The sequence below is a fragment of the Suillus paluster genome, assembly GCF_016628075.1.
Source record: "Suillus paluster strain FC165 chromosome Unknown EDB91scaffold_8, whole genome shotgun sequence".
In the NCBI taxonomy this organism is placed as follows: domain Eukaryota; kingdom Fungi; phylum Basidiomycota; class Agaricomycetes; order Boletales; family Suillaceae; genus Suillus; species Suillus paluster.
The window spans coordinates 407809-421292 of record NW_024537568.1 but is presented as its reverse complement, the minus strand read 5'-3'; the positions used below and the strand labels follow the sequence as shown (position 1 = coordinate 421292).

The 13484-nt window shown below is 48.0% G+C and overlaps 6 protein-coding genes across 6 annotated transcripts; 5 read left to right on the top strand and 1 right to left on the bottom strand.

Moving 5' to 3' along the window:
• The first annotated feature begins 86 nt into the window (after positions 1-86).
• Positions 87-2726, top strand: EDB91DRAFT_1111644 (vacuolar DHA amino acid exporter). Its single transcript, XM_041317764.1, has 10 exons — positions 87-593; positions 642-708; positions 762-895; positions 945-1051; positions 1104-1642; positions 1705-1818; positions 1864-1955; positions 2011-2144; positions 2191-2323; positions 2382-2726. The coding sequence occupies exons 1-10, from the start codon at positions 438-440 to the stop codon at positions 2532-2534; spliced, it is 1629 nt and encodes a 542-aa protein (XP_041180971.1). The 5' UTR covers positions 87-437; the 3' UTR covers positions 2535-2726.
• A 677-nt stretch (positions 2727-3403) lies between these two features.
• Positions 3404-4359, top strand: EDB91DRAFT_1235506 (PLC-like phosphodiesterase; the record flags this gene model as incomplete). Its single annotated transcript, XM_041321329.1, has 3 exons — positions 3404-3909; positions 3968-4172; positions 4228-4359. 3 exons carry the CDS (start codon positions 3404-3406, stop codon positions 4357-4359), a joined length of 843 nt encoding a protein of 280 aa, XP_041180970.1.
• Positions 4360-5129: 770 nt separating this feature from the next.
• Positions 5130-6607, top strand: EDB91DRAFT_1312021 (uncharacterized protein; the record flags this gene model as incomplete). The annotated part of the gene is made up of 5 exons (XM_041325117.1): positions 5130-5217; positions 5287-5510; positions 5681-5776; positions 5835-5880; positions 5940-6607. 5 exons carry the CDS (start codon positions 5130-5132, stop codon positions 6302-6304), a joined length of 819 nt encoding a protein of 272 aa, XP_041180969.1. The 3' UTR covers positions 6305-6607.
• A 20-nt stretch (positions 6608-6627) lies between these two features.
• On the bottom strand, positions 6628-8498 carry EDB91DRAFT_1111604 (tryptophanyl-tRNA synthetase). The gene is made up of 7 exons (XM_041317763.1): positions 8209-8498; positions 8023-8142; positions 7930-7976; positions 7658-7880; positions 7168-7606; positions 7031-7117; positions 6628-6978 (listed from the first exon to the last, which is right to left on the bottom strand). Exons 1-7 carry the CDS (start codon positions 8442-8444, stop codon positions 6883-6885), a joined length of 1248 nt encoding a protein of 415 aa, XP_041180968.1. The 5' UTR covers positions 8445-8498; the 3' UTR covers positions 6628-6882.
• A 345-nt stretch (positions 8499-8843) lies between these two features.
• Positions 8844-10565, top strand: EDB91DRAFT_824889 (uncharacterized protein). Its single transcript, XM_041328521.1, has 6 exons — positions 8844-9277; positions 9322-9483; positions 9539-9599; positions 9648-9874; positions 9930-10126; positions 10182-10565. The coding sequence occupies exons 1-6, from the start codon at positions 9235-9237 to the stop codon at positions 10449-10451; spliced, it is 960 nt and encodes a 319-aa protein (XP_041180967.1). The 5' UTR covers positions 8844-9234; the 3' UTR covers positions 10452-10565.
• A 782-nt stretch (positions 10566-11347) lies between these two features.
• EDB91DRAFT_824732 (uncharacterized protein) lies at positions 11348-12982 on the top strand. The gene is made up of 7 exons (XM_041328520.1): positions 11348-11629; positions 11681-11805; positions 11860-11896; positions 11959-12019; positions 12072-12301; positions 12353-12549; positions 12610-12982. Exons 1-7 carry the CDS (start codon positions 11608-11610, stop codon positions 12853-12855), a joined length of 918 nt encoding a protein of 305 aa, XP_041180966.1. The 5' UTR covers positions 11348-11607; the 3' UTR covers positions 12856-12982.
• Positions 12983-13484: the final 502 nt, after the last annotated feature.

Below are 13484 nucleotides of genomic sequence, written 5' to 3'. Positions count from 1 at the left end.
GCATGATTTAGCGTGATAAGGACTTCAAGGCTCAACGTTTCAAATGGCAGACGCGCGCTTAGACTTCCTGATGTGGAGATGCGGCCTGTGCCGTAAGCCTGAATCGATCTAGAAGTCTTTTGCGAATCCGAATCGGAGGTTCGCCTTCGGAGGCCTCAGAACCTGAAGCGACGAACCTTTTAGATACGATTTTATGCCCCACCGGCTCATGACCGACTAAACACGCACTGTCAATGTGTTTCGGCGTCTTCACCTTTTATGCCGAACCGGTTCCATGTGCGCATTACCACCATGGAATGGCTTCGGTCGGCCCATCAGCGCACTTGCATTCATCATTTGCACACTGGTTCTTCTTTGAAGAACCCTCAACTTGATTCCTATAAAAGGTTTCGTTTCATCTTTGCCGGACCCAGCTTCCCCTGCACATCACTCATGCAATGAAACCTGAAAACGGTACCGGACATGCACAGAATCCTCCTCACATCGCAGTCGAAGTTGGATGCCCAGCCGTTGCTTTCTGTAACGAAGTTAAGACAGATATCGAACACACTTTTGTGGAAGATGATCCTCGGAAGTGGGGAAATGCTCGCAAGGCAAATGGCAATCATTCACACTCTAAACACTGACTGATTTTGTCGTAGACCGCCATCCTTATCATTGTTTCAGCCGGCTCTATGATCGCAGGGTTAGCCGTCAGCATACAAAACCGTATGACTATTCGCTCCCCAGGCGGCCGGAAGACTGAAATAACTTATGCACAGCTGCAAATGCCCAAATTCAGAGGGACCTACAGGCGTCTACCTCAGAAATAAGCTGGACATTATCAGTCTTTATTCTGGTTCAGGGAGTTCCTGGACTTATATGGAGCGCCATCAGCGAAATCAAGGGACGCAAGGTTTGTCTGGCACTCTGTTTCATGACAATAAAATGTTGATATTCCTAAGGTTGTTTATGTATCATCTGTGGCACTATTTGTGGTTGCCTCGGCCATTGTCGCCGTGTCCAAATCTATCGGCCTGGTAATTGGAATGAGAGGCCTTCAAGCTGCCGGGTAAGGATGTTATTTACGTTGAATCCTCAGAGCTATTACTTATAATAATCAGTTCGAGCGCACTTATGTCAGTCGCTGCAGCCACACTAGCAGATATCTACGAACCCCATGAGCGAGGTATTAAAATGGGTATATATTATTCTGCTCCGCTCTTGGGGCCGGCTCTGGGCCCAATATTGGGTGGTGTGCTGACAGAAGGCCTGGGCTGGCGCTCGGTCTTCTGGTTTATCACCGCCTGCGCCGGAGTTGTTCTCTTTGCTTTGGTTTTTCTATTCAAAGATACATTCAGGAAGGAGCGTAGTTTGACATATCAGAATGTCCTGCAAATGAGGGTAAAGGAGGAACACTCGAGGAAATCCAGCCAGATCATTCTTGCGCCTCCCGCCACTGAAAAGCCCGCACAAGTTGTACTAGAAAGAATGGCCTCTACGCAGGAAACAGGGGATCATGACGTTGAGGCTAATACACCTGTCGTTGCATCTGCTTCAAATACGAAAGATATCAACTTGACGCTCGCAGATGCCAATCCCTTCCCTCCTCTTCTGAAGATTCTGATGCGCTCGAATAATCTCGTAATATTGTTTGCTTCTGGTGAGTCTTTCAAACCAATACACCATGTGAATAATTTGACTAGCCGTGCTGCTATATTCCAGGTTTGATATTCGCTTTCAACTACAGCATTTCGTACACTTGTTCAAGGACATTATCTGAGTACTACGACTATGACGCTCTTGAGATTGGCCTAGTTCTACTCTCGTATGGGATAGGTAGGACCTTATTGTCAGATCGACAACGACTGACTCGCGTCGAAGGCTGTATATGTGGATCCGTACTTGGCGGCCGCTGGTCTGACCGAACACTCACCAGGTTGAAGGAAGAAAATGGAGGCCAAAGTTTCGCCGAGGTTGGTACTTTTCGTATGACCATTTGACAGACATCATCCTAACATGAAAATCTAGATGCGATTGGCCAGCACCCGTCCTGCCATGTTGTTCTTGCCACCGGCCGTAATTGGATACGCTTGGGTTTGCGAGAAGCACGTTAATGTCGCAGGCATATGCATCATGCTCTTTCTCTCGGGATTCTTCGCAATGTACGTTGTTATGCGATTCGCGGGACCTTTACTGACGTGTACCCAGATGGGTGTATGCAAGCACCCTGGCATACATTGTGGATGCTAACCCGGGCTGTTCGTCGACGGTCGTTGCCACAAACAGCGCATTTCGATGTGTGTTTGCTTTCGTTGCTACTGAAGTAGCTATTCCGATTCAGGTCTGTTCAAATTTTTTCGGCTGAATTGTATAGTTTGAAGTTTGAACCTTGTTATTAGGTCGCCATTGGTGATGGCGGTCTGTATACTCTATGGGGCGGTATTATGATAATAATGGAAGTCCTAACACTAACCGTCCTTTATAAGGGCAAGAAATGGCGAGAGGCGTGTGAGGAGAAAGACAAGCAAAAGTCGGAACAACCCCGATCGTGACGCTGAGAGGTGCTTCTTGCTATACTCGAGAAACTTACATTATAGGCCCATTTTCAGAAAACATTCGTATCCACATAATATTTTAGACTCATTTCTTGAGAGAACTTCCCCACTTATACTTACTCCCGTGTAGTAGGATATGTATATGACCTTGCCGGTTTCTCTGGCTAATCGCAATTCCTATTAAATTGACCAGGAAGAGAATACTTACAAACAACGTGACCAACTACGTGTTGAAGATCACGTGAGGTATCACGCCTATTGGCAACTACGGACAGTCAGTTAAGTCGTGCTCTCCAACGCTCCAACAACGCGTATGCACCTCACGATCTCGAACCAGACACAGGACGATCTACACTGTGATCTCAGGGGCGCGGCACAGGAAGACCGTGTTCTCCTCGTCCGGGCGCATTCCAAGAGCGTAGTATTCTCTCAAAAGTGCTCTGTATTCAAGCTATCTCGACATTATGGGACCAAAGAACATGAAATTATCCCTCCAAGTTCCGTCACCATGCGACTTTCGATGGACACCGGAGCGAGTTGGAACCTTGTCAAAGTCCCAGCAGATTCAGAATGGTTAGTGTACCGCAATAAGGTGAGACAATGGTGTAGACGTTACTGGCTTGTCAGAGTTTATATGCCACTAGTTGTCTCGCAAGCATCATTGTTTACTTATTTTTCCTCGACGCGATACATCCTGTTTCTTGTCTCTCATTCCCGATGCCGCTCCACTGTCATCTTTGATGCTTCCAGGTAAAAATATTGTTTGTGTTGCTTGTACTTACCTGACCACGCATATCAGGAACTCATGATACGTATGTCTCGGCTTCTATGTGCGAGCGGAATGCTGATATGACGAGGCTGATAGAATGGCTTTCTATGGATGGCCTATTTCTCAGTGTCAATCACTAAGCACCCCTCTTGAAAGACAACTACATTCTGGCATTCGAGTTCTCGATATACGCTTAGCGATCGTCGATTCCCGCCTTATTTCATACCATGGAATATACCCAGAACGTACGCCCTTTGCGGAAATCTTATCAACCGTGCACATGTTCCTTATAGCACCCTCCACCTCGCGCGAGACCATAGTCATGTCAATCAAGCAGGAAGACTCTGATCCACAACGCTTCACCAGCCTTGTTCGTGCAGAGATCTTGGCCTCACCAGGGGGTTTGGGCATGTGGTATTTAGAAAATAGAATACCAACCCTGGGCGAGGTGAGAGGCAAGGTCGTAATGTTCAGCCGTTTCGGTGGCAATGGTGATGGGTGGGACAATGCTGCTATTGGAATCCACCCACCTATCTGGCCTGACAGCGACAAGCTCGGCTTCACTTGGAACTGCCAGAACACCCTGGTGCAGACTCAGGACTGGTATGTTTAAAGTGCCCTTGGATCGCCTTGCTAATCATGAGCCTGACTATAACGACAGGTATGCAATCCCTTCCTTCCTCTCTATTCCTGAGAAAGTTGCCCTTTCAACCGATATCCTCGTTGCACCCGGTGGCTCTCCTTTCCCAACCCTCTCGATATCCTTCCTTTCTGCATCTTCAATACCCTTAGCTTTCCCTCCCACAATCGCCCGAGGCCTCGGGTGGCCGCGGTGGAGAATTGGATTTGAAGGCGTCAATGCTCGAGTCGGAAAATGGCTCCTAGACCAGTTCAGTGAACGGCAGGAGAATATTCCTACAGATGGGGTCCCCGCGGATCAGGGGTTGGGCGCTAATGGACTTCTACGAAGATCCGATAGAACAAGGCGTCATCCCGCTGTTTGTAGAATGTAATTTCGGAGGGAGAAAGAGCTTGGAGGAAGGTTGGGCGTGAATTGCGGAACTAAGTACCGAAGAAGTCGACTTGTTTGCTACCTTTAGATCTTTTAGGTCCCTTATCAACCGATTTACGTAGGTTCAGCAAGATGTGCCTTAATTTTCTGGAAGAGATTGCGAGTGGCGTACATGAAACGTAGTTATGATTTGCGCTAGCACATAAGTCGCTCTCTATGTGTCAACGACTTGGACCTAGTGCTTGGTGGCAACAAATTCTGCCAGGATCCATCGTGAGCTGTGGGCTGCTACAGGATCTCAAGTTCTCAACGTGTTCACCTCGAGTCAGCTGGCCTCGAAGCTGTGCGACAATTTCCCGGATATGGATCGTCGATGGAATCAACGTTGACATTAGTGGCACAGTGCAGCTCTGCAGCGGTAATTGCGCTGGGTTTGCAAACTCTCTCGAATACTTTGCAAATAGTTCGTGGTCGGTGACAAGCTTCAGGACAAATGATAGCAGACAGAACACTCGAACCCAATATGTCGTTTGCAAATTCGTTTTTTTTGGTTATCGACCTGTGAAATTTATGTAACAAATCCCTCTGCGCTGAAGCCGCACCGCAGGTTCACACATACGACCGCAAGCTTGCCTCGTTGTACCCTATAGTGCCTACGCCGTCAAATAGCCGATCTTTATCACCCTAAACGCCATTTGCCGCGAGTTCACTGTACATACATTTAAAGGCTCCCAAGGTGCAGAACATGCACGATTTATCTAACCCCCAATCCTCTGTTCGCAAGTCAGCCTTTCTTCCAGAGCACTTAGCTATGGTTGCACCCTCCAATTCTTTAGCTGTGGCAGTTTATTGTGCTGCGTCACTCGGGAAGCAGAATGTTTTCCAGCTTGCTGCGCTTTGTACGTCTTCTTGATTCATTCATCTCGCGAATGCCCTCACATGATGCATCTTGCGTCGTATTTTTATAGCATTGGGCCATGCGCTGGCTGAGGCAAAGCGTCCTCTTGTCTATGGTGGTGGTAAATGTGGCATCATGGGCATTATCTCAGGTGCCGTCATAGATGAGGGTGGCCAGGTTACCGGTGTTATCCCATATGCCATTCACGCCGCAGGCGGCGAAATGGACAAAGGCAACGGTGTTCCAAAGACTGAATCCGTTGCTGAAGCTCTCCAGGAAAAACGACGAGGACAGGTGCGCGATTTCGTCATACATAACGACAACATGGACTTGACTCACCAATGCGCACGGCCACACTTACATTAGATAGAGACAGTAAGTGATGGCTTGCACGTGCACACCACATTGTTAATCGATCTCCATTTGGCTTCATTTCTTTCTCTGTTTTTCGTTTCTACCTCAAGGTCATTGTTGACTCAATGCACGAGCGGAAGATCGAGATGGCAAAGCGTGTCGGTGCTTTTGTCGGTTTGCCAGGAGGATACGGCACTTTTGAAGAGGTACACGAGGCTCATTCGCGTAACCTAGTATCTCACACTCATCCCATCCTGTCCCTAGGTCCTCGAAGTTATAACTTGGAACCAACTCAACATTCACAACAAACGTAAATAATTTTCTTGTTTTTATGTCGCTAATTTGGCTAACTAAAGCCATGCTTTGCAGCTGTCATACTGCTTAATGTTCTGTCCTATTACAACCCTCTCCGTGAACTTATCCGGAATGGTGTACGGGAAGGGTTCATCCAGCCACACAACGAGAAGCTCTGCGTTTTCGTCGATGGACCCGCGGATCATAAAGATCACGAGTCCTTCAACTGGGGGCAGGCCGCCATAGATGCCATTGCAGCATGGCAGCATGACAAAATACAGACGTTACCATTCCACTGGACGAAGGACACTGACACCAGTGCAATTCCCAATGGCAAAGCCAGCATCAAAGAGATGAACGGTGGATTGTACGGCCTAAAGGTCACCAACGCGTGGTTAAAGAGGGTCTGGCATGCTCGCTCCCGTTCAGGACGAATTTAGGTCCGCTGGTGCATTTGTCGTGTTGATCATGGCATAGGTTGGCAGGCTCGTATACCCTACGTATTTGTTATCATATCCACCACCACCACCACCACCACCACCACCATCATATCTTTAACGCTCACGACCCCAGCATACATTCTTTATATTGCAGAGATGATGGACCTGACTCACCAACGCGCACGACCACACTTACCATAGATAGAGACAGTATATGTAATAGCTCGCACAGCGTGTACCATCTTGTCGATCGATCTCTGCCTTTATTTCATTTTCATTTGTCTTCACCCCAAGATCATCGTCAATGCACGAGTGAGATCGAGAGGCAAAGCGCGTCGGTGCTAAATTTGTCGGTTTGCCAGGAGGAATATTAATGGAATGAACAGTGAATGCTATCAATGAGTCACCTAACACGAGTCTAGGATGCTCGCTCGCGCTTAACTCGCATGCATACACGTAAAACAAAATATTTGCCAAGTAGCATATCCCCCACTGTTGCTGCAACGCGCACCACACACATTGTATCGTAGAGACTTCCTCGTACAACAACTACCATGACAGGTATCAATTTGATGACTTCACGATGTCTGCGATCGCTTGCCAAAATTGGGGTCTATTTTCCTGTTCGGATCCATGAATAAGTTGACATCCTCATCCATAATCTTGGCTTTCCGCTATATATAAGGATGAGTACATAATCTCGAAGATGGTAACGAAGATTCTGACCTCTTGGAAGTCCTTCACAAACTCCTGTAACATCTGAATGCAACGTGCTTTCAACTGTCCTGTAAGCAGAAGTCCTGCCCTGTATTCCTGCCAGGGGTCAGCAACATGATTCGCCGACATTAACCGCAACCACAGACCTCGCCTATCTTTGCAAGTTCTTCGTCATCGTCCAGGAAGAAGCTCAAATATTGATATGAAACGTCCACATCCGTATCACCCCCAAGTTTCCTGTGTTCCTCCTCCGTCTCCCTGCCACCGGAGAAACCATGCTTGTTGATCTTATTTTTGATCTGGTTCGGGGTATCCGTCATGAATATACTTGAGGTCGCATCTGATGCGCTCATCTTCGTCTGGGGGCCCTGAAGAGCAGGGAAGAAACGGGAGTGGATGAGGGATGGCTTGGGATACTTGAGTTTCTGAGCGACATCGCGCGTAAGCCGGAAGTAGGGGTCCTGATCGATCGCGCAGGGGATGAGGCATGGGATATTGGAGACTTCGCCAAAAATGTGAGGGAATGAGTTAGAGAAAGACGGGGCTGCTTGAACGGCACAGAAATGGATTTTCCCGATGTTGTCTCTGTTAACAAAATATGGCGATCGTCCTGGATGAAGGATGCGTGAGACTTACGAGTCGTTGAATCCAAATGTAGCTTTCGATTGGTTGTATGATATTTGTCTTGAGATTTTGACGACGTTGCGGTAAAATGGTCCGCCGACGTATTCAAAGTCGCTGAAGATAAATGTCTTCTTGACATCAAAGCCAACCGCGATGATATCTCTTGCGTTGCTCCTCGAGAACTGTTGCGTCTGCTCAGCCTTCAGTTCGTGCTTGAACAAAAATTTCTCATCATCTGTTCGTTAGTTTAACGAGTGATCGAATCGAGATGACGGAAAACTTACCGGTTAGTTGGATGACCAGTGGGACGTCAAAGACATCCTGCAACCATCTCCGGAAATTGTTAGGCCAATGACAGACATGAGCGAGCGACTTACTTGGTAAAGAGGAATGGTATCATATGCCCAAGATGCATGCTATCGCTACTTGGCCCGCGTCCAGTATACAAGAAGAATGGCTTTCCTTGTTCATACCGGTCCAAAATCTTGTCAAATTCTCTGAAAAAAAGCACAACGACATTAACAGTAATGCAAGGGGCATCAACCGAGCCGCATAGCACTCACCGATGCGAGAAAAACATTCCCCGCCTCAACAATGGATGGGGCTTATGCCCTGTCAATTTCTCGAACCGCTCCAGAAGTGCTGCATCAACTCTGCGCGTCCCAAATTGGTCAATCAACTTGTCGTAGTCGATCGCAAGCTGCTTGCCGTCAGCAGAGACTGAACCCTGGACATCCCACGGCGTGACCAGTTGCTCGTGCGCTTGGGCAGGGACAGTAGTGGGTTGGGAATTCGACATCTAAAGGTATGATTAAGTTTAGCTAGGGTGCTGAGCTATCTAATAAAAGTATCAGACGAACGTTGACTCGAGAGATTATCGCGGATAGCAATGCCACGTGGTTATCTAATCCAATTTCTAAAGTCGATCGTGAGGAACTCTAACAGTTGGTAGTCTTTTGAGCCGTGGCCCGTGACTACTATTCCACGTATAAGGAAGACACAGATTCCGGATAAGCGGGCTAATATCAGGCTCACCGCCCCGTGAACAAGCACAACAGTCTGGGCTTGCAAAGACTTGCACCTGTGGCGTTTCAACTTGAAGTGACCTGGGAATGCGGAAATGGTAAGTCGCGACTGCTTTCGACGATGCATTTACAAAGGTCTTGTCACTGCGGTAATATACCGTACCTAGTCTCGAACCAGCCCGGGACCATAGCTGGCTAGAAACTAGCCGTCGGACCAGATCTGCATCCAGTGCCGGCTGAAAGTGAACTTCTTCATGCTGCTATGCATCATGCCCGTGCCTGTCGCTATCAGGAACAATGACAAACGTCACCACCGCCGTTACGCAACAGGCTGGCATAGCACTCTTCTTTCGCACGAAGAGGTCGGGATGGTACTACGTGAAAGGGTGAGGAACTTGAAGCTAGGGGGCTTTACCTTATCTGCGTTCACGATGTATGTAAATCTTTCAGGGATACAGTTTTCACGTCGATGTCATCAATCGAAGTGCGAGAAAACCACAAGATAAATACAGCTATTCTGGCTGTCCTGGGTGCCACATCCTTTTGGTGCTCATCCCAACCCACATGGTACTAGTGATTTCTTGGGCGACAATTGTGACTCTGAGAGGTAGGTTTGTGCATGGTATTTAAACTTCGCTGAACCTTTTTCAGCTATCTCGAGTGCCATCATAGCCATAGGGCTGGTGTTGACGGTTTTTAGACTCACCTACCGTGTTTGGTTGAGAAGATTCTGGGTCGAGGATGCTTGGGCAGTCGTCGCGTTTCTATGCGGGATAGCCATGTTGACTTCTTCCTGGACCTACGTTACCGGAGGTAAAGGACGTCCGCTCATTAATATCGCCCACTGGTCATAAATTCCTGCTTGCAGACAACGAAGACGAAATTATTTCATTCTGGATATACTCATTTTCTTACCCCTCCGTCGTGTGGTGTGTCTTCGTGTTCAACCTGCATCATTGTTACTGAGGGGCTGATAGGGCTGTCCGGGAAAGTATATTGTTCTCCATCGTTCGCATTGTGTACGCAACGCAGCACCTCCGTCGCTTGATACTTGGTCTGGGAGTTCTCTTCCTCTGTTTGTGGGCAGGTCTTGTTGCACAGAGAGCGTGGCAGTATGGGCACAACACCAGTTGGTACAACACCGCGACAACTGGAAAGGTGCACGCATACATGTCACGACCCGCGGTTACGTTTGAACTGATAGGTGCGACCTTTCTTGCGGCTCTCAGTACACGACCTGAACTCGCATACACGACAAGTTGACTGCTTATCCGACGCGATACTGATCGTTCTCCCATTACGCTTACTCTGGAGTCTCAAACTACCAAAAAGACAGAGGCGGATGATTTTGGCCATATTCTCCTCCGGCATCGTCGTAACCATTGTATCCATCTTCCGGGGCATTTGTCAGATAGCGAGATACGGGACTGTGCTGAGCTCTGCGACAAGCTTCCAGGTACAGTCAACGTCTTCTTCTACGACAACTTGTTTCTGAATGTTGAACATACTAGATAGCAATGTCGCTTCTTGTTTGCAACCTTCTTGTCGTAGTCACGTTCCTGTACCGCATATTTGGTTTTGCAGGTGCGGACGATGGGGTCTCTAGCGATGACGAGGATTACTCGACGCAGAGAATGACACGGACCATGACGCGAATCACGCCGCGAACTACTACGCGGGAAGCTTTTACCACCGTCGAATTGAGCGATCTCGGGTCAGGAAGTGACGAGCGGAGAAGGTCGAACAATCAATCTACACTCCAAAGGCAAGAAATTTGTTAATACTGCGTAGCAGATGTTTGATCTAGTTTACCTTCCTGTCGAAGATTCGACAGAGTGTAACCACAAGCAGGGTTTTCCCGTGACATTATCAAAGCGTTGTGAAGCTTGGATATGAACATGTAACAGAGTTGCCAGTGTCCCACACTGTCAGGGAGGCAGACAGCCGACTCAGGTTCAGGTTGTATTGACACCGGCAATCCACTTGACTTCTACTCGTCCAAAACTTATATGAGTCGTAACGACGGCTACCTCCGAGTCAGTGGTCGACAACCCGTCGAGGTGAGCTGGTGAGAATCAATTATTCCAACTACGGAAGTAACTCTGGAATGCAGTTCATAGTTCTGCCCCACCAAGTCTGTGCACAACTTTCTCGTGGACGCATATGGCGGGCTACATGTGATATCAACCCGTTGACATTGGTCTTCGTACCAATATGGGGGGACATGGCTCAGCACCAGCAACGACAGGAAATTACACAAGCCCTTGCGACGCAGTCCTCAGAAGCAATTAGCCGGGGCAGGAAACATGCACCTGTGGCTTACAGATTCAGACCGGTACGGAACTTCCGCGCACAACAGAATTCGGTAGATCACATCACTGACACACCCGGAGTGTTTCCCAATGAGCTTGATTGATTTACTAACGGGCCGCTGTCGTATCACCTTCAGGACACATACATTGCTTGGCAGGTTTGCCGCTCAACCATCCCTGAATTACGTCAGGGTAGGGTGTTCGTGACATAGCGCCCAATAACTTAGCCATCGAGCTCCAATGTCCCGTGCATGATAGGCTGGGAGAAGTTTCCATAGTACAACGTCGCCGAGCTTCCGCGCAAATCGACCGAGAATGCGGTGAAGCAGGGTCACTGTTTCATCATCGAAGGCGTTCTATATATTCCTTCCTGTCAATACAACAACGACGCTCCCAAGATTCGAAGGCATCCAGGCATTTTGGGATCTAGACCACTAAGGCCAGACTCGGCGACCAACGAGGAAATTTTGAATGACCTTCGCAGCTTCGCCAAGTTAACTCATGTCCTTCTTGGCTCTGTCCTGAAAATAGTTGATCTTCCACGCCTTCTTACATTACATCAGGCTGTATGATCAATTTAAGCCTCCAGCTGGATGGCTGGGTTTCATGATATCGTCGATACACCATGCCACCGATGGCGTTCAGAGGTAAAGCCCAATCATATCTCGCAACATCCTAACCCTTCAATTGATTTTTAGTCTGTTACACTGTCATCCAGGTCTCGGCTATATTACTTACTATCCTGCGGCTCGGGTATCGTGCCCGGACACAAATGTTCTGGGTGGAGGATATGTGGGCTGCCGCAGCGCTCGTGTGTGGGGTGGTGAGTGCAAGTTGTCGTACTTGTAGTATATCGCAGTGATGACGAATGTTGAAGGCCTCGTTAATTGCTGGATGGACCTACGATTATACTGGTGGGCAGAAGTCAGTTGATTTTATCCACTGGTACGGGCTCATATTTGTCCTGACTTAATAGCTGGCCAGTGGTCAATCATATCGTTCTGGGTGTACTCGTTTGCATTTCCATCAGCTATCTGGTGCGCATCTTCCCGTGTCTATCACTTGTTCGCTTGCATATGATAGGGTCAGGGCAGTCCGTCAAAGTATTCTCTTTTCCGTGGCACGGATTTTCTGGTCGATGAGGTTATTGCGCCTCACGGCCATCATAATATCCGTCGTTTTCCTGGTGTTGTATGGCGCGCTAGTAACGCAGAAGGCTTGGCAATATGGCCATGATCTCAATTGGTACCATCACCCCGACAAGCATGGCAAAGTACATGCGTATTTGAGCCACCCCATGGTTATTTTTGAGTTAATGAGTAAGAGCGTCATTCTGAACTACATCCTGACCACTTACGGTGTTACAACAGCGGACTTCGTTTCTGATGCAATCCTTGTATTGCTTTCCTTGCATCTTCTGTGGGGAGTCAAGCTTCTAGCGAAGGAACGCAGAATGATACTGGCAACATTTTCGGCTAGTATCATTGTGACGATTGTCTCGGTTTTCCGCTCTATCTGCCAAATTATGCAATTAAGGAGTATCTTGAGGATTGCGACTGATTCAGAGGTATGGTTTGCGCCTCGCGTTGAGGCACCTTTTGGTTGACCGCTCGCCGAAAATAATTAGCTCGCGGTTTCGCTCATCATATGCAACCTCTTGGTGGCAACAACGTATATCTACAGGATCATAGCTCGTCGTAGCCGCAGTGTCTCCGAGTCCGAGTCAAAATCTGAATCGGAGATAGAGCTTTCCGAAGTCGCCGCACCAGCCTTACAGTCACCCGTAACACTTGACGGCACAGGACTTTTGACTACTATCGACCTAACGAATTACAGTTGGGACAGTCAGCCTGTCACTGAAGCAGAGGCATAGGGCTATTGACAGTTAGGGCAGAAATACAGATATCAATGTCGAAACAATGTAATGATACATACCGTGGTGTCTAGTACACGTTCTTAGCGAGGGTCCGTGCTTTTCAGGGAGATTGATTTGCATAATGATATACACTATCAAACTGCTGCATAGGTATTTGGCAACATCCCGCAAGCGTTCACAAAGCGTTCATGTCAAGATCGGCGCCAGTAGCCCGACACTAGTCAATGAGAACTTCGGTTGCAGTATCACGTAAGGGTGAGGGTGTATGAACGGATGGCCAGCCCATTGTACATTCTGCAGAGCCCGCTAGATTGTTTCGAAACATATCAAGTGATAATCGATAATCCTTAGCACACTCTCGTACCCTGCATCAAGAATGCGCAGCTAGGCAGTGCTGACACGTACAGATAATCAGACGCAAGAGCGTGAGAATAATATTTCCATTCCAGGTATAATTCTGGAATATTCCACGCCACAGGTATTGCCTGAGCGCCAACATATGTGTAGCTTTCAAAGTCGATTCCAAGAGGACGTGTGCATCCTATTCGCTCTAAAGAAAGTATATCAAGACGAATGCATTCAAGTATGGACAATGAATAAGAAAGGAACAAGGTAGCGCGCACGGA

What these genes read in the sequence shown, in the direction of transcription:
- EDB91DRAFT_1111644 (XM_041317764.1), top strand. Translation starts at nt 438, where the DNA reads ATGAAACCTGAAAACGGTACCGGACATGCACAGAATCCTCCTCACATC. An exon ending in GCGAAATCAAGGGACGCAAG is followed by an intron (nt 896 to 944) that starts GTTTGTCTGGCA and finishes GATATTCCTAAG; the next exon opens with GTTGTTTATGTATCATCTGT. An exon ending in CGTAATATTGTTTGCTTCTG is followed by an intron (nt 1,643 to 1,704) that starts GTGAGTCTTTCA and finishes GCTATATTCCAG; the next exon opens with GTTTGATATTCGCTTTCAAC.
- EDB91DRAFT_824732 (XM_041328520.1), top strand. Translation starts at nt 11,608, where the DNA reads ATGCCACCGATGGCGTTCAGAG. An exon ending in GCCACCGATGGCGTTCAGAG is followed by an intron (nt 11,630 to 11,680) that starts GTAAAGCCCAAT and finishes ATTGATTTTTAG; the next exon opens with TCTGTTACACTGTCATCCAG. An exon ending in ATGGACCTACGATTATACTG is followed by an intron (nt 11,897 to 11,958) that starts GTGGGCAGAAGT and finishes CTGACTTAATAG; the next exon opens with CTGGCCAGTGGTCAATCATA.
- EDB91DRAFT_1111604 (XM_041317763.1), bottom strand. Translation starts at nt 8,444, where the DNA reads ATGTCGAATTCCCAACCCACTACTGTCCCTGCCCAAGCGCACGAGCAA. An exon ending in GGAATGTTTTTCTCGCATCG is followed by an intron (nt 8,143 to 8,208) that starts GTGAGTGCTATG and finishes GCTTTTTTTCAG; the next exon opens with AGAATTTGACAAGATTTTGG. An exon ending in ACTGGTCATCCAACTAACCG is followed by an intron (nt 7,881 to 7,929) that starts GTAAGTTTTCCG and finishes ACTAACGAACAG; the next exon opens with ATGATGAGAAATTTTTGTTC.
- EDB91DRAFT_824889 (XM_041328521.1), top strand. Translation starts at nt 9,235, where the DNA reads ATGGTACTAGTGATTTCTTGGGCGACAATTGTGACTCTGAGAG. An exon ending in GACAATTGTGACTCTGAGAG is followed by an intron (nt 9,278 to 9,321) that starts GTAGGTTTGTGC and finishes AACCTTTTTCAG; the next exon opens with CTATCTCGAGTGCCATCATA. An exon ending in CTGGACCTACGTTACCGGAG is followed by an intron (nt 9,484 to 9,538) that starts GTAAAGGACGTC and finishes TCCTGCTTGCAG; the next exon opens with ACAACGAAGACGAAATTATT.